Source organism: Bubalus kerabau, chromosome 20 (assembly GCF_029407905.1).
Source record: "Bubalus kerabau isolate K-KA32 ecotype Philippines breed swamp buffalo chromosome 20, PCC_UOA_SB_1v2, whole genome shotgun sequence".
Lineage (NCBI taxonomy): Eukaryota > Metazoa > Chordata > Mammalia > Artiodactyla > Bovidae > Bubalus > Bubalus kerabau.
Genome location: NC_073643.1, coordinates 23,540,943 through 23,567,666, shown reverse-complemented (window position 1 = coordinate 23,567,666; position 26,724 = coordinate 23,540,943). Strand labels below are relative to the sequence as shown.

At 42.8% G+C, this 26,724-nt stretch overlaps 1 protein-coding gene, 1 long non-coding RNA gene and 1 pseudogene across 11 annotated transcripts in view; 2 read left to right on the top strand and 1 right to left on the bottom strand.

Annotated features, from left to right (window-relative positions):
• Nucleotides 1-2,009: 2,009 nt before the first annotated feature.
• LOC129635645 (uncharacterized) lies at nt 2,010-2,110 on the top strand (annotated as a pseudogene).
• A 4,956-nt stretch (nt 2,111-7,066) lies between these two features.
• On the bottom strand, nt 7,067-8,617 carry LOC129634804 (uncharacterized). Its single transcript, XR_008705911.1, has 2 exons — nt 8,459-8,617; nt 7,067-8,153 (listed from the first exon to the last, which is right to left on the bottom strand). It is a non-coding gene; the product is annotated as an uncharacterized LOC129634804 (long non-coding RNA).
• Nucleotides 8,618-8,751: 134 nt separating this feature from the next.
• The window catches only part of ITPR1 (inositol 1,4,5-trisphosphate receptor type 1), a 354,068-nt gene continuing 336,095 nt past the window's right edge, over nt 8,752-26,724 (top strand). For 4 of the 10 annotated variants that reach the window (XM_055556994.1, XM_055557001.1, XM_055556992.1 and 1 more), the window contains exon 1: nt 10,014-10,273. In XM_055556994.1, coding sequence (XP_055412969.1) covers nt 10,236-10,273 — 38 coding nt within the window. In that variant the 5' untranslated portion in view covers nt 10,014-10,235. Of the gene's footprint in view, nt 9,033-9,878; nt 9,955-10,013; nt 10,274-26,724 lie in introns of those variants that run through there. The other 6 variants (XM_055557002.1, XM_055556993.1, XM_055557003.1 and 3 more) reach the window with 3 other exon arrangements.

The following is a 26,724-nucleotide window of genomic DNA, read 5'->3' as shown; positions in this document are numbered from 1 at the left end:
CAGCTACTTAAGCAGCCAATAAAATGTTCCTGTATAATTCCTCTACTTGACCCCCCACGCCTCCAATCCCACTTCCCTTGGCTGACCCCCCACCTCACTGATCTGTTTCATAAAGGATTAACCTCAAACTCTCCATCTGGGTTGAACTCATGATGTAGATTACCCATATCCTAAAACTACAATTAGAGGAAAATACTACTTTAAATCTGGGAACAAAATTAAGTGGGAACAAAAGGAAGCAGTTTACTCTCTTGAGTCTGGATATGCTGATGCAACACAGGAAGTGCAAAAGCTGCAGGTTCTGCTTGATTGGTAACTGAATTAAGTAGATTTCAGTACTTGCTTTAGTGACCAGGTCTATTGATCATTAAGTAACTTTCCCAGGACTAGGGAAAAATGAAGCCCATAAAAATTCTTAAGTTTTCCACTTCTCTTTTCTTATGCATTATTTGCTTTGCTTTCCTGGTTGACTTGAAAAACCCTAAAAAGAATATATTGCGATGAATTACTCATAATTTGGACACCTTTGACACCAATTTGCCTAGTTACAGTAACTAACTTGTTTTACATTTTACTTAAAAAGCTAAATGGAAAGTTTAAAATAATTTGTTGCACTTAACTATCACCTTTAAAGGTATGAAATAGTTTTCTAGCATAACTGTGAAATGATCAGAAAATGGTCATAGAAATATCTAAAATTTGGCAAGATTTTAGACCATTTTGGAGTAAATGGACAAGCACAAATACATAAACATGATTTTTTTAAGATTGCATACATATGCATGTTTTGTGAGTAAGTTTCAGAGACCACAAGATGCCACTTTTAAATATTCTAGGGTACATCTCCTAAGGACAGGGGCATTCTCCTCTATAACCACAATATCATTATCACACCCAAGAAAATTAGTAATTCCACATGCTCAGTCATTTCAGTCATATCTGACTCTGTGACTCCAGGCTCCTCTGTCCATGGGATCCTCCAGACAAAAATACTGAAGTGGGCTGCCAGGCCCTTCTCAATAATTTCACAAATTTTTTTAATATACAACCTAGATTCAAATTTTTCCAGTTGCTGAAAAATGTCTTCCATAGATTTTTTTTGTTTCTTCTGATTCAGGATCCAGTCACTGGTGACATGTTGTATTTAGTTGTAGTATTTAATTGTAATATTTGTTTTAGTCTTTTAATATCCAGATAGTCCTCCTGCTATTTTTTTTTCCCATGACATGGATTTATTTGAAGAGTTTATACCAATGGTCTTGTGGAATGCCCATATCCTGGGTTAGTTTGACTGTATGGTGAAATATTATGGGCAAGAGTGTTTCACGTGTGATATCATGGGCTTCTTATAGAAGAATCATATCAGGATGTAAATAGTGTTTGCTTGTCCCAGTATTTTTGATAGTAAATTTTATTACTTGGTTAATGTTGGGCGATTGCCATATTTCTTCACTATAAAAGTCCACTTACATGCATGTGTGTTCAGCTACTTCAGTCATGTCTGACTCTTTGCAACCCTATGGACTGTAGCCTGCCAGCTCCTGGTGTCCATGGGATTCTCCAGGTAAGAATACTGGAGTGGGTTGCCATGCCCTCTTCCAGAGGATCTTTCCTACGCGGGACTGAACCTGCATCTCTTATGTCTCCTGCATTGGCAGGGGAGTTCTTTACCACTAGTGCCACCTGGGAAGCCCCAAAAATTCTTCAAGAGATGGGAATACCAGACCACCTGACCTGCCTCTTGAGAAACCTATATGCAGGTCAGGAAGCAACAGTTAGAACTGGACTTGGAACAGCAGACTGGTTCCAAATCAGGAAAGGAGTACGTCAAGGCTGTATATTGTCACCCTGCTTATTTAACTTCTATGCAGAGTACATCATGAGAAACGCTGGGCTGGAAGAAACACAAGCTGGAATCAAGATTGGCTGGTGAAATATCAATAACCTCAGATATGCAGATGACACCACCCTTATGGCAGAAAGTGAAGAGGAACTAAAAAGCCCCTTGAGTGCTCGCAGCACATATACTAAAATTGGAACAATACAGAGAAGATTAGCATGGCCCCTGCGCAAGAATGACACGCAAATTTGTGAAGCATTCCATATTTTTGAGATGGCTTTTGGAAAATACTCAAAGATGAGGGCTGGTTTCCAGGGGAAAGAACCATATGATCTGAAGGTTGGAACTTTTTGTCCTACCCCACTCCCTGACCTCCAGAGAAGGAAGAGGAGCTGGAGGCTGAACAATGAATGGCCAATGACTTAATCAATCTTGTCTATGTAATGAGGCCTCTGTAAGAACCCAGAATGATGAGACTCATCACTCTCTCAGAGAGAGTTCAGGTTGGTGAACATGTGGAGGTGATGGGAGAGTGGTCTGCCTGGAGAGGGTGTGGAAGCTCTGTAGAACTTCTCCCATACCTTGGCCCTGTGTATCTCGTTCAGCTCGCTCTTCCTTAGTTATATCCTTTTATAATAAACCTGTGATCTAGTAAGTAAAAAAAAAAAAAAAAAAAGCCTCTTGATGAGAGTGAAAGAGGAGAGTGAAAAGTTTGGCTTAAAGCTCAACATTCAGAAAACGAAGATCATGGCATCTGGTCCCATCACTTCATGGGAAATAGATGGGGAAACAGTGGAAACAGTGTCAGACTTTATTTTTTTGGGCTCCAAAATTACTGCAGATGGTGACTGCAGCCATGAAATTAAAAGACGCTTATTCCTTGGAAGAAAAGTTATGACCAACCTAGATAGTATATTGAAAAGGTGCACTTACCCCTTCATAATTACTGAATGGTGAGGAGGCTGAGTTTTACGGACCATATGAATTTATTTTTCCCCATCAACATTTTACCCAGGAAGTTTGGTATTTATTGATACTGTCTAAACAAATGTTTACCACAGAAGCTGCAAAATGGTGATTTTCTAATTTTATTATTCCTTCTACATGTATTAGCTGGGTACTTCTATAAGGAAGAGCTTTCTATTTTTCTTTTGGCAAACAGATTTTCTTTCAGTTCAAACACTAGGATAAGATAATGAGGGCTTTTCTAAGGTTTCTTCAAGTCCCGAGATCTAACTTGGCTACCAGAGTAGTTTAGGATAATAGTCTTACAGATGGGAGGTGGGAGAGGGAGGGAAATGTCTGAGTTGATAATAAAGCCTTTGTTCTGCATGTGTCACAGGAAGATAATGGGTAAGAAAGCAATAATGCTTTTGATTTGCTCACAAGGTTCTTGATAATATTGGCAGCAATAGCCAGAGATGGTATCACTTTCATATAGTTTAAAGTTGTAGTAAGTACTTCATTTTTGTGTTCTATAGCTATAATGTTGCCTCCTGGATTTTATATCATTGACAATTTGCCCATACTCCCTCCACATGCAAGGTTACTGACGAAAAGTAAATGTATGTATGTATTTATTTATTTATTTGCCTTGGATCTTAGCTGCTGCACACGTGAGCTTGCTTGCATCATGTAGGATCTTTTGTTGTACCACACAGACTGAAGTTGCACGTGGGCTCAGTAGTTGTGGTGCACAGGCCTAGTGCTCCATGGTATGTGGAATCTTAGATCTTAGTTCCCTGACCAGGGATCAAACCCTTGTTCCTTACACTGCAAGATGGACTCTCAACCTCTGGATCAGCAGGGAAGTCCCCAACAGTCTCTTTTAAACTCCAGACATAGGACAGCAACTATAGGGCCTCTTCTGGTTCATCCCTTCTCTTAGTCTCAGAGGATGCCCAGAGCCTCAACTCAGAAAAAACATTTTGCTTTTCCTATAGCTCCATGCTTTCCTGGTGGCTCAGATGGCAAACGAATCTGCTTGCAATGCAGGAGACCCTGGTTCGATCTCTGGGTTGGGAAGATCCCCTGGAGAAGGGAAGGGCTACCCACCCCAGTATTTTGCCTGAAGAATCACATGGACAGAGGAGTCTGGTGGGCTACAGTCTACAGGGTTGCAAAGAATGGACACAACTGAGCTACCAACGCTCTTTTCCTAGCTCCATACCAAATTGTTCTCTCTCTTGCTCTTGTCCAAATGCCAACTGTACTTTTCCCATCTCAGATAGGGCTGCTGTGTGTTTCTGAGTCATTTCTTCTGGCCATCCTTATAGTTTCAATAGTGAATTAGCCAGTAAATGCTGAGCACCTACTCTGTATGCAAAGCTGAGGTAGATACTACACAAATATAGGGATCTGGTCTCTATCTTCAAAGAGTTTATCTGGTTGGAGAGACAATGTCACAGAAAGATGGAGCTAAAAGCCAATCTAGTCTTGCAGGAGTATCTGTGAATGAGTGGCGGGGATGGTGGTGGTGGTGGTGGTGGTGGTGTTGGTACAAGGAATTCCAAGAACTGGTGCTAAAATTGTGAACATTTGTGTTGTGCTGGGGCAAATGTCCGTGGGTTTTGAGATTCCCAAAAGGGCTGTGAGTACATCCTTCCACCACAAAAATAAAGTAAGATGTTTTGATAAAACCTAAATGAACTTTTTGGCCAATGCAATAGAATCTTTTACCTGTAAGAAAATGGGGACTAATATTGCTAATAATAATCTGAAGTTTGTTTTGGAGGTGAGTCCTCTTTCATCACAATCAACATTTTCTCATGCTTGTTGACAGTATTGTCTTGGTACAGCTAGGGTGAGCTTGCAAAGCCACTCATGTCCAATGACCTGTGTGATCTGGTGAGGTTGTCAGAACAGGACCATTGGCTTCACTCTATCAAAATAACTGTGACTGGCCACAGTTACATGGATATTAAGGGTGCAGCTGGGGGCCACACCCTTTTTTTTTTCCTGATCTTTGCTTTCTCCAGCATATCTTGCTCTCTTAATCAGGGTAGCATTTGAGGGTGGGCTTCTAGGAAGATTAATTCAGTTGCAGTTTTTAGCTAAATGCCACTGATGAGAACCTGTTTCTATTTGTAGAGTTTCCCTGGGGTAGCTTGTGTGCTAGTTTTAGATGTTCTTCAGATGTCTGCTCAGTTTCTCAAAGTGTCCTGACTGCAGAGCCCTTCTACTTCCCCACATAGGGCATTTTCAAGAGCAGAGTCATAAATGGCAGCTTTCAGGGCTGGTCGTCATCTCAAAGTGGATCTTCAGAATCAGACTCTCGGTGCTCTAGACCAGCACAGTCCAGTTGTGTATGATATAAGCCTTGTGCATAATTTTGAATATTGTATTAATATAGTAAAAAAGTTTAAAAGGAAACAGATGACATTCATTTTTTATTTCAAATAATGCTTTAGTAAATGTATTAGTTTAAATAGAATTAAATATCTAACATAATTTTTAAAAAATGAAATATAATTTATATATTGTGTAACATTAAGGTACACAATGTGAGATGACATTAGTTTTAATAGTTTAACTCATATCCAAATATTATCATTTTATCATGTGATCAATATTAAATATTGATGAGATATTTTAACTTTTCTGTCATAAGTGTTTGAAGTTTAGTGTGTATTTTACACCTTCTTCACATCTCAGTTACAAATAGCTACATCTTAAATCCACTCCAGTACTCTTGCCTGGAAAATCCCATGGACGGAGGAGCCTGGTGGGCTGCAGTCCATGGGGTAGCCAAGAGTCGGAAACGACTGAGTGACTTCACTTTCACTTTTCACTTTTATGCATTGGAGAAGGAAATGGCAACCCACTCCAGTGTTCTTGCCTGGAGAATCCCAGGGACAGGGGAGCCTGGTGGGCTGCTGTCTATGGGGTCGCACAGAGTCGAACATAATGGAAGTGACTTAGTAGCAGCAGCAGCAGCAGCAAGTGCCCAAATGTCTTGTAGCTACTGTATTAGAAAGCACAGATCTAGAAAATTTTTCTAGGAAAAAATACAACTAAGACAAATAAGCCCCCTTACCTCTATGGATGATGGAGGATGAGTTGGGCAGTGGCCCTTTTATTGTGATATCAATCACCAGTCATACACCATCGCAGAGAACTTCTGAGCATCATTGCAAATTTATTACAACTACCTTCTGGTGACCCAGTAGCTTCCAGAACTTGAGGTTAGTTGCATAATGTTGAAAAGGACTATTCATACACACAGGTAGAGGAAACAGTCTGTGACGCAAATGGGCTACAAGGTGTGTGCCCAGAAAATATGTTCATCGAGCTTGCCACACGCCTGCCACACCTCCTGTCAAAACACCTTTTTAGAATGAACATTTTTTTTTTTGGCATATGTAAAAAAATACACAGACAAAGGACTAAGGCTTTCTGAGTTAGGGATGGTAGGGAATACAACCATGAATAAAAGATGGTCTCTGCCTTTAATGAAACTTGTCTTCTCGATGAGAAGACAGTGGAGATAACAGTTAAAGGTCAGGCATCCACAATATGGTAAGGATGAATATTACCCAACTCCAGCCCTCAGACATGACCAAGTTTTCTTAAGAAAACCCACTTTAAAATCCCACTGTTTCTCTGAGTTAGAAGCACAGGAAATAATCACCCTTTAATATTTACCAGTTATGTTAGCATAGAATGATTTGTTGAATTTAAAACATAGAGCCACAAACCATTTAGAAATGGAACAGATTGTTTTCATGAAGGAAAAGAAGAAAGGGGACAGATATGTAAGGTGTGGATTCATTTTTTGTGACACATAGGGGGAGCTTCTTGCTGATGGGACTGGTAGCTTGAGGCTTTAGGCACAAGGCTGTGGTGTCCAACAACCAGAGGATGATGTTGAAAAAGAGGAGACAAGAGTTAAAGTGATAACCATTCCTGCTTGAATAAATGCTTACATGAGCAGACAAATACACTGTAAATCTTTACATTGGGGAAGCTGTGGATGGCAGTGGTTAAGAACCAAGGATTGGGAGACTTCCCTGGTGGTCCAGTGGTTAAGAATCCCTTGCAAGGGATATAGGTTCGATCCATGGTCAGGAAACTAAGATGCCACATGCTGCAACTAAAACCTAAGGCAGCCAAAACAAAAAAACAAAAAAAAGAACCAAGGTTTGGCAGTCAAGACAGCCTATGCCCCTGTGTGACTTTGGGAAAGTTATTTAACCTCTCTATGCCTCAAATGTCTCATAAGTTAAAAAAAAAAAAAAGTTCATTAATAGGACTTGATGAGAGAATGTACATGAAGAGTTTAGAATAATGCCTGGCACATGGCATGAATCCAATAATTATTATCTAAATTATTATTAGCCAATAATTATTATTAGTTTGGGCATTATTATGTCAGTAATAATTATTAGCTATGGTGCTCCCCTAATTTGTTCCTGAAGTCCACAAGACTGTGGACTCTGTATCAAGCAGTCCTGACAGAAGATTGGCAAATTCTAATGATTTTTCTCCCTCTCCGATGGCAAAACTAGGGCAAAGAGATAAAAAATGACTTGCCCAAGGGCTCAGAGGCTGCTCCCAAAATGGGGAGGGAGGCCATTTAAAGTAGTGCTGATGGATTTCCCCAAAGACAAGGACTTAGTACACTTATAGACTGGAATCCAGGCTGCACTACTTAACTGATGGTGTCATCTTGAGAATTTATCTGATTTCTTTGTGCTCTCAGTTGTGCATCTGTCAAATAGGAACAATAAATAAGTCAAGGGTTGTTAAAACTCATGAAAAGTGCATGTGGGCTGGGCTCAAAAAAGTCTAACTCCTCGATTATTATTATTGCTGTTGTTGCTGTTGTAGCAGATTCTTTGCTGCGGTAGGCAGTGCCTATCCGGAACACCGTGGAACACTCAACACCATGCCCCAGTGCCTGGCACCCAGTACACTCTAAGGAAATGTCTGGAGAATGAACGCACATCTGAGGCTCGACTTGCCCACCTTCCCAAAGCGGGAGCCTGAGCAGATAGCCCGGGATGTCCAGGCATCACTTAGCAGTGAGCTGAATCCACTTTGTGTCCCCGGAAGCCCCTGTAGGACCTGCTGGAGGGCGCCCCGCCTAGACGTGCATCTTCTTGTGACCGGCTCGCTCCAAAGCCCTTATTTTTCTGGTTTGCGGTTTATTTACTTAAGCATTTACAGCTCCCGGGAGGAGAGAGGCTGCTTGTAGCAGGGTCAGGACCGAGGTCGTGATTCGTATTTATTTTCTGCCTCTCAATCTCAGCGCTGGCAAGTCACAACCTGGCTCCTTTATATGTGCACGGAGACGCTTGCGTTTCTTTACCTCCTGCGGGGCAAGGAAAGACACACGCAGTTCGGGTTCAGGAAAGTCCTCTCAAGCCTCTTGCCTGTGTTCCCACTTGCGTTGCTCCCAGACTTAGATTTCTGTGCAAACCCGAAGAGAGCGGAACAGCTTAAATAAAGACAATCTCACGCCTTTAATCCTTGACCGCAAAGACTGGAGTTTTTGTGCCCTGGATTTCTGAAATTCTTGGCTGGGTACTCAAAGCGGGGGAAGGGTGGGTAACAGCTTGTAAAAACTTCCCAAAGCAGAAATCCGAGCTCTTCCCCGCCCCCTGCTCCCAATGACACCTGGATTCTAGAGAAATGGGGCAGCCGACGGAGGAGCGTCCCCAAGGGTTGGGGGCGCCCCCAACGGGTGGTTTTGAGTCTCGGGTTCCTAAGTCAGCGAGTTCTCGGCGCAGAGCCGGGTTTGAAGCCCGGACTCCTCGCAGGACGCCCCTCCCTGTCCCCTTGCGCGTCTATTTAGAGCCCAGCCTGGGAACCCATGGGATTCTGGGGCTTGTAGTTCACCTTCGCAGCCCCAGGCGCTGCCACGACCCCGGACTCGGACTACATTGCCCAGGGAGCGTCCCGGCCTATATAAGCTGCCAGGAGCTGCTTCGAAGTGCAGAAACCATGTGGATGTGCTGCTGAAGCGTTTCCTCTAGCTCGCTGGGGTGGGAGGAGAGGAGGAGGAGGTGGTGGTGGAGGAGGAGGCAGAGGGTGGAGAGAGAGAAATCGCACGCCGAGAGGAGGTGTGGGTGTTCCGCTTCCATCCTAACGGAACGAGCTCCCTCTTCGCGGACATGGGATTACCCAGCGGCTGCTAACCCCCTCTCCTCGCCCTGCTCCGCCAAAGTGGCGTGGCTCCCCGGGCACTAAGGTAGCGGCTGGGGCCGGGTAGAGGGCGCGGGGAGTTGGTACTGTCCCCAGGAGCAGAAGTTTTTGCCTCGCTCTGTGGGAGTTCTTGGTGGATTTGCATGCACTTGCATGCATTTTGGGGGTTCTTTTACTGAGGGCATTTTGGGGGTGTTCATTTGAGGTTAAAAAAATTCTCGATTCCATCGACTGGCTTTGAGGCTACTCATTCTGGGTTGTAAAGGCATTCCCCCAAGTTGGAAACTAGCAGCAGCTGCAGGAAATAGTGTTTTTTTTGGGGGGGGGGGGGAGGTCGTGGAGATGTCCTATGTGAGTAGGCTAAAGGAAACAATCTTTCTTAAAATGTAGCCTTCCGTTGTGCTGCAAGGGAGAGGAATGCATATGTGGGGGCCCCAGTGGGGAGGTTTTAGAAAAACGGAAGAGAACCCGGGGAGCGGTGACGGATGAAGTGTGGACGGAGCTCACGCCCGATGGGGATGCGGGCTTCGGATACTTGGCCTCCGCTCCTGGAAACAAGTGCTTTGGAATCTGCCAAACACTTCTCTTAGTTTCAGCCCCCCGGCGCGTTCGAAGTTTGTGCGTACTTAGTCTCACTTGTCAGTTGTATATTGGAAACAGATGAAATGACCAGTAATCTTCACCTAAGTGAACCCACCAACCTACCTGTCAAATTTGGTGGTGGTGGCGGTCCTGCGTGTGTATGTGTGTGTTTTGGTGGGGGGAGGAGGGTTGTCTCTCCAGGAAGGAGGTTAACTGAAAGTGGAAGTGTAGAATTTGAAAATTTCTATTAGGGACCCACTTCTGTCCAATCTCGCATTCAGCTTTCTTTCTTTCTTTCTCAATTACTTAGGAACTGACCGCCAGGGAGCAGAACTCACACCCCTGGCTGGGCGTGTTTTGGCAACAGAGTGCCTGACCTGGGTCAGGTGAGTGCGGAAGCCTGAAAGCTGTAGTTAATAATGAGTTTTGGTCCTAAGCCTATTTTAAGTTCTCGCTAAGGAGTCATGGAGATGGGGAGTAGGAAGAGACAGGAAAGTCCATGGCAAAGTCTCTGAAATTTGTCACTGCCTGTGGCAAGGGCTTTAGGGAATGTATGAGATCCAGAGGGCAGTCCTGTCTAGTACTTTTGTCCCTGACTCAGAAGTGAAGCAGCCTGAAGGTTTATGGGAGCAGGGGAAAAAAAGAAATAGATGGAGCAGTAAAAGGGATGCCCACTGGTGATCTGAGAATTGAACTTGCCAGGAGGTGTGCTGATTATTTAAATTTTGAAAGATGCAGTGCATTTCATCTGCCAAGATACATAAGCAAAATTTATCTGCTTCTCTCTTTCAAAAATAGTCACTTTCCTTTTTTTTCTCCTCTTATACTGTGAATATGTGTTTAATCAGAGTAGGTTGTGTGGCAAGAAATTAAAATGGGTTGCTGGCAAATTGAACTTGAAAAAGGGAAGTTCTTGAAGCATAAGATAGTAACATCCAATCCTTGATGCCACCTGAGCATCAAGGAATCTGGTGGATTCCTCTGGTTTAGGTGCCTGTCATGGGATATGAGCTGAGAGCATCATTTATCTGTAAATGCAAGCAGCTCTTATGTTTTCTCCTGCAAATGTTCAGACTGCACTTAAAGAGAGGGAGGTTTTACCAGGTGCACAAATGCCCATTGCTGCAGATTTGAGCATCACAAGCTTTTTCTTCTGAAATGGTCAGGGACAGGATAAACAACAGGGTAGTAAAGGTGGGTGGGGCCTGGGTCTTCATAACTTATTTAACATTCTAAATATTTAGCTGTTCCCTGGGCTACAATCTTTGGGCTTTTTTAATTAGAAAAGAAGTCAGACACTTCATTATAGTAGTATTGTGCTTTTGTTTCCTGTTGATAAGATCCTCCGGAGTGCTGGTGGAGTGGGAAGTATTTGGATGTGTGAGGTCCACTTCCTTTTTGGAGTTCTCTTGACTCACATGGCTACGTGGGCATTCATAAGGCCAAGGATTGGGTTCAGAGGAAGCTGCAGGCAAGGAGAAAGTGGTCCACAAAATCTTCTCTGACTGGTTGCTAAAAATGAGAATAATACACATGAAGTACTTGTAAGCCAGGTCCACAGCTATACATCACAGGAACCTGTGAGTCAGGTACGGGCGAAGAAGCTGAGGCGCAGAGAGTGCGATCACTTGTCCAGTGGATGCAAGCTGTAACCCCAGGCTTTGGGACTTTGCTATTTCCCACAAATGCATCTCAGTTGAGGGGGAATATGAGGGTAACTAAGAAAAATGGTACATGTATTGCTGTTGAAGAAATAACTCTTCATTGTGTCCCACCAATGATAAAGGAACAAAGTGACCTCGATGTAGGAAGAAAACAATGTAGCCGTAGGTGTAAAAATGAAAGACTCTGGGTTTTTGAGGAGGTCTTAGGTATTGTACTGAGTTCATTTTAGAAAACTGTGTGCTGAAAGCCTACATGAGGAGAGTAAAAGAATCCAAACTACAAGTAACACTGTCTAGATTCAACTTTGGGTTTATTTCACACATGAAATGCATCTTGATCAGCTACATCAAAGCATCTGAGTAGATTACAAGAATCAGGTGTTGCTCTATTGGAATAATTTGTAAGTTTAAATTGCAGTGACTCTGAACTGTGAAATGTTGACTGTCGTTTCATGTACTCTTCAGTTTGCTTTGTGGCCAATTGTGCAAGAACACTTTTATTTTTCGTTTCTTACTTTCACTTGCATGTGTGTATGTGTTGAAAGTATAATCTGCTTTTTGAATAATTCAAATTGAAACAGTATCCTATCAAGATTTCCTTATCAGGCAGGCAAAGTTCTTCATGCTCTAAATGAATTACTCCTGGTCTCCAGTTTGAGACTCATGGAAGTTCTTTGGGATTGACAATGGTGTTACCTATTTAAACAAAGTGGTTGCCTTCTGGAGAGAATTAGCATCTTTAGGAAGGAGAGGGGGAAAATTTGCTTAGAGAAGAGATAGGTGAACTGAAATCAGATCCATTGCTTTATATCTCAAAGTATTTTCAACTGAGGAAGACCATGGTCTTAAAGAGAGAAAGAAACTTCTAATACGATGGTGTGCAACCAACTGACTTGCACAGCAAAAAATCAAATGGCTTTTTAGTTCATTTGTAATGATTGAATGGAAAATCTGATTTATTTATGAGCAACTCTTAAACCAGAGTGAAACAACAGACACCAAATTTGAACAACAGAAAAAACTCAAAATATTAAAATTAGGCCTGTAGTTAAGTTTTCAGGTCAAGCTGTCCTTGCATACATCTGATTAACAAGCCTACCCAAGGCCAGTGTCGGTCTTCTTTGCTGTTGGTTTGATCTTTTAAAATAAAACACATTGCTTTCACAGGCTGTTTATTAACTGTAAATATTAATACATACAGTTTTTTTTTTTAGTTCACTTAGGCTGTTTTAAGTTTTTGCCTGACTCTTTTGATGAAATCAACTAAGGCTTGAAGTCAGTGACATGAATGACATAATTTCCATGATTCCTACCAGTTGTCATAGTGTTTGTGGTTCTGAGGCTATTGCTAATGAGGATGAGCTGAAACCACCATCCACTGAGCTGTTCCTTGTATTGAACTATGTCTGGATTCTTCCCTAAACTGGACATAGTTTAAGGCACTTGGTGTGATAAATCTATCCTAACAATTCTAATGCTGATTAAAATTATGGTTAAACTATTGTATTCCTTCATTGAAATTTTTTGAGTACCTGCTATGTGCCAGGGTGTGTTCTAGATGCTGAGGTTACAGCAATAGAAGTCCTATACCTTTTATTTTTTAAATTTTGGCTGCGTTGGGTCTTGTTGTGATACACGAGCTTTCTCTAGTTGCAGCATATAGGCTAAGTTGTAAGTGGGATCTTAGTTCCCTGCCAAGGGATTGAACCCTCATATCCTCTGTAAGGAGAGGCAAATTCTTAATCACTGGACCACCAGGAATAGTCCTCGAGCATCCTGTTCCTAAGAGGTCTTAAATCCTAGTTCAGGGGAGGCAGCCAGTATAAAAAGCAAGTATTATAGTATGACAGGCAGTAAATGATTTGAGGAAAAATAAAGCGGAGTAAGAGAAAACAACAGTGTTGCTGAAGAAGTGGATAAATTGGGACCCTTATGCACTGTTGGTGGGAACATGCAATGTTGCAGCTGCTGTGGAAGACAATATGGCTGTCCCTCAACAAATTAAGCATAGAAATTACCAGATAATCCAGCAGTTCCGCTTTTGAGTATATACCCCAAGGAATTGAAAGCAGGAACTCAAACATATTGGTACAGCCATGTTCACAGCAGCATTATTCATGATAGCCAAAAGATGGAAATAACCCAGATGTTCACAGAAAGATGAGTGGATAAAAAAGGTATGGTATATCTGCACAGTGGAATATTATTAGGCGGTAAAAAGAAATGAAATTTTGATACTGGCTGCAACAGAGATGAGCCTTGAAAACATTCAGTTAAGTGAAATAGAAAGTGAAAAGTGTTAGTCATCACTCAGTCATGTCCGACTCTTTGTGACCCCATGGACTGTAGCCACCAGACTCCCCTGTCTGTAGAATTCTCCAGGCAAGAATACTGGAGTAGGTGGTCCTTTCCTTCTCCAGGGTGTCTTCCCAACCCAGGGATCGAACTGGAGTCTCCTACTTTGCAGGCACATTCTTTACTGTCTGAGCCACCAGGGAAGCCAGATGCAAAAGAGCAAATAGTATATGGTTCCACTTTGAAGAGGTCCCTAGGGCAATCACGTTCACAGAGGCAGAAAGCAGCATAGTGGCTGCCCTGGGTGGGGGTGCTGGGGAATGAGTTTAATGGGCACGGAGTTTCCTTTTGGGGAAGATGAAAAGGTGCTGGAAATGGATTGTGGTGATGGTTGCAGAACAAGGTGACTGTACTTAATGCCTCTGAATCATACACTTAAAAATGGTAAATTTTATGTTATGCATGTGTATTTTACCACAATAAAAAGGAAGGGTAACAGCAACAGAACAGGGTAAGGGGGATCAGGGAGTACTGTGGTGGGGGTTGGAATCAGGAAAGGGCTCATTAGTAGAGATCTGAAGGAAGTGAGTGGGTGAGCCAGGTAGGTGTCTGGTTGGGGATGGGTGTTCCAGAGGGCCCAGCGGCAAGTGGCAGGACCCTAGGGTGGGAGCAGGTGGGGCGTGTTAGAGGAAGGGCGAGGAGGCCAGAGTGGCTGCAGCTGAGGGAGAGTGTAGGCGTTCCCACCAAAGGAATCCAGGACAGAATGTGCAGGGACCAGGTCTTTGCCAGTTAGCCGTTATTTGTTCCCTGAGGATTTCTAAACTCGAGCAGAATTCTCAGTGGTTCTCAGCATCACTGAACCACCTTGTCCTCTCCAGAGAGACTTTGGGAGGCTGTCAGGATCACCCGGAACTTGATGGGCGTGGTGGTGAGTAAAACCCAGATTTCTAGACTGTCTAGTTAATCACCCGATATGTGTGGGACTGTAATTCATTTCAGGAGGAAAGGCATCTTTGATAAAATAGGTGAAGTTACAGTTGGCTTAGATAACAAAAATGTTCTAAGAACCTAATGATATTCCTAGGGATTTATCTGCATTATGAATCTTTTGCCCTATGGCCACCCTACAGTCTGTCTAGTTTCATATTAAGGAATTACAGGAAGAGGATTCATGCTCTGCTATCTAATATCATCCTTGGGGAATATGAAGTTCCATGTAAGTGATTCTCCTTGATGAGTGAAGTGGACCCCTCCATGTGTACAAACTTGTAACAAGGATATATATCGTTACTTTTTGCGTAAGATGTACGTATTCAGTTGTGAAACATTAGGGTATATAAACAAAAACAAATACAAAAAACCCAGTCACTCCCAGTCCCACCAGCCAAGATGAGAATTTCAGACTTTCCTTCTAAGTATAGACATAAAAATTACATGTATGTTTAAATTTCATTAAAAGGGTGTCATGCCTCCTGTTTGGTACCTTGCCTTTTGCACTCTGTATTGTGAACATCTTTTCTTGTTAAGAAATAGATGCCTAAGTTATTTATCTAAAGGTACTTTTGATGGGATTTCACTGGAATGAGGACATGTATGGAATCATTAGGGTAGAAAAAGTGTATCGTTCACGTTCCATCACCGTCATAGAATCCAGGTTTTCTCACTCATTTTGTACTGTTTTTATAACTGATTCACTTTGCTGTACACCTGAAACACAACATTATAAATCAACTATACTCCAATACAAATTTTAAAAAAATAGGGAGAAAAGAATTTAAAAGGAAAACTAAATGGGTGGTAGGGCACTATTCAAATGTCAGTTATCATATTACGGAGGTAAAGGCTAGTAGTCATTCATTTAAATAAAGAATTTCTCATTTGTTCTGCAAAGTCACCAAACCCTGTTAAGGCCAGGCACTTTTTTTTTTTTTTTTTAATATTTATTTGGCTCCTTTGAGTCTGAGTTTCAGCACAGGTGATCTTTGTGGATCGTGTGGGACCTTTTGTTGCAGCAGTTGGACTGTCTACTGATGGCCCTGGGGCTCCAGAGCACTCAAGCTCAGTAGTTATGGCATGTGGGCTTAGTTGCTCCACAACCTGTGCGATCTCAGGTTTCTGACCAGGAATGGAACCTGCTCTCCCTGCATCGCAAGGCAGATTCTTAACCACTGGACCACCAGGGAAGTCCTCCAGGCACACTTGTTTGTTGGCACTTAAAAGGAAAACTGTACTGTAGAAAGTTAGAAACACATGTAGTAGTAGCAGTCTTAGTGTTATGAACCCCTCTTTACTCTTCACCCACCCTCCATAGTTTATCAATTCATCACCCATCTTCTTTTAGCTGCATTCTCAAACACCCTCCTGTCTCTTATTGGATGACATTGAAGGAAATCTCAGATATACTAGTTCATCTATATTGTAGTATATATTGCTGGCATCGGGAGTCTTAAAAAAAACATAATCACAATACTATTATCCATCTCAGGGTGGGGGAAAGCAAATTTTAAAAACTAGTCTGTGTTCTCACCTCCTTGATTTAAATAAACTTATTATTTCAACATATATATATATCAATAACAGATACGAATACTTTAAACAGTTTGAATAAGGAACCAAATAACTGGGAGTTGGTGATGGACAGGGAGGCCTGGCGTGCTGCGATTCATGGGGTCGCAAAGAGTCGGACGCAACTGAGCGACTGATCTGATCTGATCTGAAATTACAAATGATTGATGTGTCTTTTAATTTGTATATTTACTTGTTACCTCTCCCCCCACCCCATGCATTTTTTGGTTGTTATTAAAGAAACTCATTTCAATCGCTCAGTCGTGTCCGACTCTTTGCGACCCCATGAATCGCACACGCCAGGCCTCCTTGTCCATTACCAACTCCTGGCGTTTACCCAAACTCACATCCATCGAGTCGGTGATGCCATCCAGCCATTTCATCCTCTGTCATCCCCTTCTCGTCCTGCCCCCAATCCCTCCCAGCATCAGGGTCTTTTCCAGTGAGTCAACTCTTCGCATGAGGTGGCCAAAGTACTGGAGTTTCAGCTTCAGCAACAATCCTTCCAGTGAACACCCAGGGCTGATCTCCTTCAGAATGGACTGGTTGGATCTCCTTGCAGTCCAAGGGACTCTCAAGAGTCTTCTCCAACACCACAGTTCAAAAGCATCAATTCTCCGGCACTCAGCCTTTTTCACAGTCCAACTCTCACATCCATACATGACCACAGGAAAAACCATAGCCGTGACTAGACGAACCTTTGTTGGCAAAGTAATGTCTCTGCTTTTGAATATGCTATCTAGGTTGGTCATAACTTTCCTTCCAAGGAGTAAGTGTCTTTTAATTTCATGGCTGCAGTCACCATCTGCAGTGATTTTGGAGCCCCTAAAATAAAGTCTGACACTGTGTCCACTGTTTCCCCATCTATTTGCCATGAAGTGATGGGACCGGATGCCATGATCTTCATTTTCTGAATGTTGAGCTTTAAGCCAACTTTTTCACTCTCCACTTTCACTTTCATCAAGAGCCGTTTTAGTTCCTCTTCACTTTCTGCCATAAGGGTGGTGTCATCTGCATATCTGAGGTTATTGATATTTCTCCTGGCAATCTTGATTCCAGCTTGTGTTTCTTCCAGTCCAGCGTTTCTCATTATGTACTCTACATATAAGTTAAATAAGCAGGGTGACAATATACAGCCTTGACGAACTCCTTTTCCTGTTTGGAACCAGTCTGTTGTTCCATGTCCAGTTCTAACTGTTGCTTCCTGACCTGCATACAAATTTCTCAAGAGGCAGATCAGGTGGTCTGGTATTTCCATCTCTTTCAGAATTTTCCACAGTTTATTGTGATCCACACAGTCAAAGGCTTTGGCATAGTCAGTAAAGCAGAAATAGATGTTTTTCTGGAACTCTCTTGCTTTTTCGATGATCCAGCAGATGTTGGCAATTTGATCTCTGTTTCCTCTGCCTTTTCTAAAACCAGCTTGAACATCTGGAAGTTCACGGTTCACGTATTGCTGAATCCTGGCTTGGATAATTTTGAGCATTACTTTGGTAGCGTGTGAGATGAGTGCAGTCGTGCGGTAGTTTGAGCATTCTTTGGCATTGCCTTTCTTTGGGATTGGATGAAAACTGACCTTTTCCAGTCCTGTTGCCACTGCTGAGTTTTCCAAATTGGCTGGCATATTGAGTGCAGCACTTTCACAGCATGATACCTTTTCTTATAGGCCGGATTTTGCCGACTGTATCAGTGTGATGCAGTTGAACAGGTTCCTCTCTCCTCTATATTTGTTATGTTTAATTTTATAGTTAGAAGTAGGGCCTTGATCAGAGTCACTTGCCCCCACCAAGTCTGTTTTGTGAGCTCACTCAGGGGAGTGTGTGATATGTATGGATATGCCTTCTTGTGATTAATATCAAGTGATGCTTACTGCTTCAATCTGTTAGTTCAATTGAACTGTAAAGCTTCTATTTTTCTGTATTTATTAGCTGGAATATTTTGTGAAATGAAACTTTCTCTACTTAGTATATTTGCCAAAAGGTTTACTTGGGTTTTTCTATATGATGATATGGAAAAACCCAAACAAACTTTATGGCCAACTTAATATTTACTTCCCTAGGCCATGTTGTTGGAGAAGGCAATGGCACCGCACTCCAGTACTCTTGCCTGGAAAATCCCATAGATGGAGGAGCCTGGTAGGCTGCGGTCCATGAGGTCGCTAGAGTCGGACATGACTGAGTGACTTCACTTTCACTTTTCACTTTCATGCATTGGAGAAAGAAATGGTAACCCACTCCAGTGTTCTTGCCTGGAGAATCCCAGGGGCGGGGGAGCCTGGTGGGCTGCCGTCTATGGGGTCGCACAGAGTCGGACACGACTGAAGTGACTTAGTAGCAGCAGCAGCATATTGTTGTTTAAGTCATTTAGTCGTGTCCGACTCTTTGTAGCACACCATGGGAATTCCCAGGCAAGAATCCTGGAGTGGGTTGCCATTTCCTTTTCCAGGGAATCTTCCTGACCCAAGGATCGAAGCTGAGTTTCCTGCATTGGCAAGTGGATTCTTTACCACTGAGCCACCACGGAAGCCCTCCCTAGGGTATAGTTAAAGTATATAAACAAAAGACAAGATCAGTACTTCTGTCTCCCTGTGTTTTAGTTTTCAAAGGTAACGAGTTGATTCCCTGAGCATGATCCATAGCAGTGGTTCTCTAGTGGGGGATGTGAGGCAATATCTGGGGACATTTTTGGCTGTCATAACTAGGGAGAGGGTGCAACTGGCATCCAGTGCTTAGCGGCCCGGGATGCTACTCGGTTGCCATCATTCCGTCTCACGGCCCTGAGGAACAGAAGGATCCAGTCCAAAGTATCAGCAGTGCCACTGTTGAGAAAGTCTTTACCGGGTTGACCGATTTGTGTGTTTTTTTTTAGTATCATAGTAAACTCATGGATTTAAACATGTTTCCTATGCTTCATTTTCTTTCGTTATCCTTACAGATACTCAGATTATCCATCTCTGCTCAGTAAGAGAGAGGCTACTCAAGTCAATTCAAAAGACACCACCCCAGTGGTCTTAGACTTCCTGCTTGTATGATGAGACGTTCCAGCCTCATTCTCTCTATTCCATGATGCAGACCTGTCATGAGTCATTTATCCAAGAAGCCCTAGTTCTTTTGAGTACTCTTCTCATTCTCATCATATGGGTCAGAAAATAAGTTAAAATGAAGGAAATTTAAAAGCTGAACTTTTGCTTTTTAGATCTAATCATCATTTTTTAAATATTTTATTGGAAGATAATTGCTTTACAGTATTTTGCTGGTTTCTGCCATACCGCAACCTGAATCAGCCACAGGTATACATATGTCCCTCACTCTTGAACCTCTACGCCATCTCCCATCCCATCCTACCCGTCTAGGTTGTCACAGAGCACTGTAAAACCTGAACATTTTTATTTTTTAGAATTTATTTTTAATTGAAAGATAATTGCTTTACAGTATTGTGTTGGTTTCTGCCGGACTTCAACATGAATCAGCCGTAGGTATACATATGTCCCCTCCCTCTTGAACCTCCCTCCCGCCTCCTTCCCCATCCCACCCGTCTAAAACCTGAACATTTTTCATGAAAGGCTTTCCAAAATGTAATTGATATATCCTTACCTTTGGGGGAAAAAATTCTAAACACACTCTTTTCAAATTGGTCTCAGTTTTAGTATGCTGAGGCTGAGATTCATTTCTCCCCGGACAAGCAGGAATGTTACTCTTGTTCTACATCCATGTTTTTCAAACTGTGGCAGCCCATTAAGAAGTTGTGACATCTCTCTGGTGGACCTTAATAGGCAGTTTCTTGGATAAAGTAGACCAGAATAGAAAACATCAAAGTATGGGTACTTAAGTGTGTGTGTGTGTTGCAACAGATTTCTCATTCTGTGTCTCTGTTTCTCTTTTTCACACACACACACATACACCATACACACAGAATAAACTTTGGGTTGTTAAGTTCAATGCATTTCTTATTGTGAGTCGCTGCTCAAAGTCTGAGAAACACTGTCCATTGTCCTACGTCATTATGGCCCCATTTGTGGCCACCAGATCTGCATCACTGGCTTCAAACTGAGAACTTGTTAGAAATGCAGACTCTGAAGCCCCACCCCAGATCCACTGAATCTGAAACTGCACTTCAGCAAGATCCCCAGGGGATTCTTAACGCATGTGAAAATATGAAAAGATCTGTGCCGGATGGTGCTTGGCGGCCCTGTGCTTTTTCAGAATTTATTTTTATAATTACTTTGTTTTTGCATGGCTAGCTTTCACCTGTTGAAACTGATCTTTGTACTTTTCCCTCACAGCCTTCTCATGTGCAGTTAAAAGGAAAAGTAGGTAAAATGACCAATTTAGGTGAGTGTATGGAAGTCTGGCAGGATTCTCGATAATAAAAATGGGAGCTTTCCGTGCTTACATTGAGACAGTTTTTCAACTGGCTGTTCAGAGAGGTAGAGACCAAAAGCTTCATATAAAAGCTACTTAGGATTGTGAAGCCACAGATATAAAGAAAGTTGTAACTGGTCGTTGCAAACTTTGAAGAACTTGCAGTTTATAATGTTCTATGACCCTTTGAGTCAGCAGAACTTCTAGACTGGTATAGTGTTGCTCATCAGAAAAAGATGAACAGATGAAAAAAATATTACTAGCCTCCAAGTTCTTCAGTGTTCATTTGCATTTCAGGAGCAGTTTTTTCTGGGAAGTGATTTTGTTTTGCAAAAACAGCTTAAAAAACTCCCCATAACCCCTTCACTTGCACGTATTTCTGAACAGAAAAAGCTAATTCAACACCCAGACTTGGGGACATTCACCTATATTTGCCTGCCATATGTACAATCACATCCTGTCTCTGTGCCTTTGCCCATGGGCTTTCCGCAGCTGACCCTGGTCCCAGCCTCTCTGTCCACCTTGCCAGATGCTTCTCTTCTCAGCCAGCTCTTCCTCTTCTGGGAAACCTTCCTTGAAACTTAAAAGTCTTTGTCATTTGTGGGACTTCCCTGGCAGTCCAGTGGTTAAGACTCTGTGCTTCCAATGCAAGGGGCTCAGGTTTGATCCCTGGTTGGGGAACTAGGATCCTACGGGTCAGGTGGTGCAGCAAAGAAAAAAAAGCAAAACAAAACAGTCTTTGTGATTTGTAAGGCCTTGGCACTTTCTGTCTGTGGGCCTTTTTGATTTTTATTCCTCCACTGGAGTACCTGGCACTTAGTAAGCACTCACAGTTACTTGTGAATGAGGTTATTTATCTATGTTTTATCTCCCTTTGAAGGTTGTAGGCTACTTCTTTTTTTTTTTTTTTAATTAAAAAAGTTATGTTGGGGCCTCCCTGGTGGTCCAGTGGTTAAGACTCAGAGCTCCCAATGCAGGGGAACTGAGTTTGATCCCTGGTCAGAGAACTAGGTCCCACATGCAGCAGCTAAAAATCCTATGTGCTGCAATTAAGACCCAGAGCAGCCAAATAAATAAAAATAAGTATTTTTTTTTTAATTTTTTTTTTTTTTTTTTTTTTTTTTATTTTGGGCTGTGCTGGGTCTTTGTTGCTGCAAGGGCTTTTTTTCTAGTTTTGGCGAGCAGAGGTTACTCTCTAGTGATGGTGCTCAGGCTTCTCATTGGGGTGGCTTCTCTTGCTGCAGAGCACATGCTCTAGGGCACTCAGGATTCAACAGTTGTGACACACGGGCTCCATAGTTGCACTTCCTGGGCTTTTAGAGCACAGGCTCAGTAGCTGTGGCACATGGACTTAGTTCCTCTGCAGCATGTGGGATCTTTCTGGAACAGTGATCAAACCTGTGTCTCCTGCTCTGGCAGGCAAATTCTTTACCACTCAGCCACCAGGGAAGCCCTGTAGGCTACTACTTAATCTAATTTTTTGTACCCCTCTCTTGATGACGTAAGGGTTTCCCAGGTGGCTCAGCTGGTAAAGAATCCACCTGCAATGCAGGAGACCCCAGTTCAATTCCTGGGTCAGGAAGATCCTCTGGAGAAGGGATAGGCTACCCACTCCAGTATTCATGGGCTTCCCTGGTGGTTCACAGGGTAAAGAATCTGCTTGCAATGTGGGAGACCTGGGTTTGCTCCCTGGGTTGGGAAGATCCCCTGGAGATGGGCATGGCAACTCTCCAGTATTCTTGCCTGGATAATCCCCATGGACGGGGTGCCTGGTGGGCTACAGTCCATGGAGTTGCAAAGAGTCAGACATGACTGAGCGACTAAGCACACGCTTGATGACCTATCTCTTGAGTTGGCCTGTTGCTTTGAAAAGCCCCATCTGCCATGAAGAGTGAAGTTAAGGACAGGGTATAAAGGTCTTCAGCATTTCTTTGTGGTCGCTTTGAAGACTGCTCAGCACAGCTGCCTTTAGGGCGTCAGCTTGGGAAGTTGGTGGTGGTTGCTGAAGGGGAGTGGAAGTAGGAACGAGGCAGTGCAGGAGCTGGTCTCAGGGTGAAACGGTGCTGCGTTGCTCATCTGAGGGATGGGGACTCCCGGGGACTGGGTGTCGCCTGCCTGTTCAGTAGAAACAAAACATGTGACATCTGTGCATCTGTTTCCTCTTCTGTAGCATAGGTGTAAAAATACCTGCTTTGGGGCATTACTGCCAAGTTGTAGAATAATAGATGGTTGCACACGATCTCAGAGATCAGAACAAAACCAAACCTTTCCAGCAGAGTGGTTCAGCCCCCAGGGGACATTAGGCAATGTCTAGGGACTTTTTTTGTTGTCACCGCTGAGGGGGAGAGGTTGCTAATGGCGTCTAGTGAGTTGAGGCCAAGGATGTCCCTACACATCCTACATCCTATAGTGCATAGGACGGGTCCCCCACAACAAAGAAATTTTCTACGCGCCCCCCTGGCCCCCCACCACCCGGCCCATGACAAAAGCCTTGAGACTGAGAAAGCTTATCCTGGAGTGATTTTTCCCAGACTTAGTGAGACTTTTTATCTCACTCTAAGGATATTAATCTAACTTGCTTTTTTCTTTCTTTTTTTTTTGTGTGTGTGTGTGTGGTTCAGGTTGTGGGCAGAGTGGGGTCTTCTCAGGCCAGGACTGACTTTAACTTTTTAACCAAATAAACACTCTCCTCATCCCTTCCCCCAAAGCACTAGCCTTGGTTCCCAGAGCCCTGTGGTCTGCAGGCTTTGGCTACTAATCGGGTATGTGACCTCCATGAAATCACTCAGAAGGTGTTTGTTTCCACCTATAAAATGAGGAATTTTGGCTAAATGACCTCTCCGCACCAAGGGTAAAGTGCTCTGACTGCCAACTTTGAGCTCTCAATGGGCTTCTGTTATGTCGGCCTTTAGGAATAGGCATGGAGGCATATGTCAGCACTGACATCTTTTCTGAAAAATAACTCTGTAGATCAGTTACCGTTTTGGGGAAGAGTTTATTTAGTGGACATGTCTGTGAAAAAGCAGGTAGGTTTATCTGTGTGTGTGTGTGAGACATCTGAAAGAGCAATATTTAAACTAGAGAATGGTTCCGAACTTCAGATTTACGACTGTTACTTCTGAGATTGTCACGGAGGGCCCTGCTGAAAGTCGAAATCTCTGAGTCGGTGATTTCCTTTGGGACTAGCTGAAAATGAAAGCACAAGGCTATTTTCTGTGCTCCGGGGAGAAGTGCTTTGTGCAATAGAATAAATTATCTCTTTATGGGGACATGCTGCGTGTCTGAGGGATAGTCTGATTAGACGCTAAGGGGACAAGAAGGCAAGGAGGGGGCTGCATGGAAGTGTGGTTGGTGGTGGGGGCATCTGTCCAACTAAAAAACGGGGTGCTGCTCATCCTCATTTCACAATAAAGATGATGATATCGGCAAGATAGCTTTGCTCAAAGGAAGTTCCAAAATTAACTGTGAGAGTCCCCAGTAACAGACGCAGAGGTGATTGTAAAGAGAACCTCTTCTCTTGCAGGAGTCCATAGTGAACAGGATGGGTTTTTCTCTCCCGCACCCCCTTCCCGGATTTACAGCCATATTACCATATATGTGCCTGGGCGAGGGCGTCTCACCGTGACTTGTGCCTCTCTGGAGGGAGCGTCCTTGGCTACTAGCCAGGAGATTGATCAAATGCTGGCCACTCTTCCTTTTTCTGGGCATACTCTTGCTTTTCTTCTGAAAGCCCTTATGGTTTGCCCAACTTTGCCCACGGGAGGGGCTGCTTGACCTAAAAGTGTAGTGATGCCTTTTTGTGTTGGTGTTGACTGTGGTCCCTCACGTTTGCATGGGGCCAGCTGCCTGTGACCTCTTGGATCTCCAGGCACTTGTCACTTGTCAATCTTTGTACATGAGCCCTCTTCTTCACAGCCTAACTTTAAAGGGGGCTTCCCTGGTGGCTCAGATGGTAAAGAATCTGCTTTAAAGGAAGCTTTATGCCTTTATTCTTTTTAAGCGATCATTTTTAAAGCAAGCAGCAATGAAACCAGCCCTGAAAGACTTAGGCAAGAGCCCTTTGTTTTTTAGGGGTGGAGGCGATGTGGATATGCCAAGAAAGGGCAGGAAGGGCTGGTGGATTTCCATTGGCTGCATTTTTTCAGCAGAAGAATGACTTTCCAAGAGTATGGTGCTTTGGGGCCGAGTGACAAATCTTGGTGATGCCAGGGTGGACTGAGAAGGGCTGCGTGGGTGTTGTGTAGTCATCTGTTCTTCACCTGGCGGTGCTTGGGTGGTTCCGGTCTTCCTTGAAATAGCTGGAGAACCTTTTGCTGGAATTGGCATTGGCATATTCAGATAAACACCATGTCACAGTGTGTCCCCTTGTCTACATTCATTTGGACTTGCTGGTTGATAGGCTGATTGTCAACTGATTATGAGCCCTAAAAAGTTTAATGTGAGTGGTTTATGAGAGTAGAAAAGAGAACAGATCAGAAAATATTAGGTAGCATGACAGCAAAGAGAAATGTTTCCTGTGTTTTGCTTCCTGTGTGCTTAGTCCATTGATTTGCTTTTTCTCATTTAATCCTCAACACAATTTTATGATCCCCATTCTGTAGATGAGGAACTCGAAGCCCAGAAAGAGTACGTATAATACTTTGGTCAAGGTTACGAACATCCCATCACAGCTGTAGTAAAGTCACACGTTTTACCCTGGTCAAGTCCCACTGGAACTGGCTTTTTTCCCCCTAGCCTTACCCAGTACTTTCCTTCCTTTCCCCATTAATGCTCTCAACTTTGTGGCTGGTTGTCTTGTTTCATGGACTTATCAAACACTGCTCTGCTATAGGGCCTTTGTACCGTACAGAGCTATTTTCTCTGCCTGAAATGCTCTTCTGCCTGTCTTTTTTTTTTTTTTTTTGCATGACTGCCTCTGTCTTGACTTTCAGCTCTTACTTGCATGTCTCAACTTGTTCTCTGACCAGCCATAATTGGGTGACAGTTTTAATTCTCTGCATAGTACTTACCACTGTTTGACTTGATTGTTTTATTTTTTGTTTGTTTACTGTCTTCACTAAAATATGCGTGTCATGAGAGCCAGGGACCTTGACTGTCTTATTTGACCTCCATCCTTAGCACCTAGAGTAGAGTAGGGCTAATATCTAGTAGGTATTCAGTATGTTGAATAAAAAGGATTTAGGTTTCAAATCAAGGAATCCTGTCTAAAGCCCTGGCTATTAAGTTGTATATTTTGCATTTTAATCCTGTTCGATCCAGTTTTTCATATTTGTACTGTATGACTCCTCACTGCACAGCCAGCCAGTGCCAGAGTAAATCTTAAAATTTGTTGAAGCACTTTTTTCAGACTTCAGGTTTTGATGCTTAAAAATTAACTGAGGTTATGTTGAATTTGTTTTCAGGTCTCCTGTATCCTACCTCTCTGTATATTCATTCTGTTAATTTTCGAGAGTTTGATACTGAAACTCCAACTAAAGATATTATCTACTTAAAAATAATTATAGTATATAGTGGAACTATATGTAACCTTGTTCTGTATTTTCTAAGTCACCTGTAAATGTGTTTTCATACTTTCATAATTTAAGAAAAAAATAGATGAGGACCGCAAAGAACTTCTATTGACGTCAGTTATACCAATCTGTATTTATAATATTCAAAATTAACACTTAGAAAATTCACACAGAAAATATGAAAAGTAAACCTATTGCACATTAATACAGTAACATATTTTTTTATGGGCAGTAATTATATTTCCCAAAACAAAAATTCAGCGAGAAGAGTGTCATTATTTTACATTTCTCTGTAAAATGCTTTTGTTGTTGTTGTTTAGTTGCTAAGTCATGTCCAATTGTTTTGTGATCCTATAGACTGTATAGCCCGCCAGGCTCCTCTGTCCATGGGATTTCCCAGGCAAGAAAACTGGAGTGGGTTGCCAGACCTTCCTCTAGGGGATCTTCCAGATCCAGGGATCAAACCCGGGTTTCCTACATTGGCAGGCAGATTCTTTACCACTGAGCTACCAGGGAAGCCCAAACTGCTTTTAGATCTAGCTTAATGGAAGGTAACTGGACTCAGACCTGCCCCTGCCTCCAATCTGTTGTGAATCACATGTCTTGCAGCTTCTGGAGAATTCCACTCTGCATGAGAAAAGGCAGTGACACCTTGGTGATCTTATGAAAATAGTTTTGACTTTGAAGATCCTCTGAAAGGGTCTTGGGAGCTCTTAAGAGTCCCTGGGGCACCAGTAAAAGCCACTGGTAGGATAGGTAAC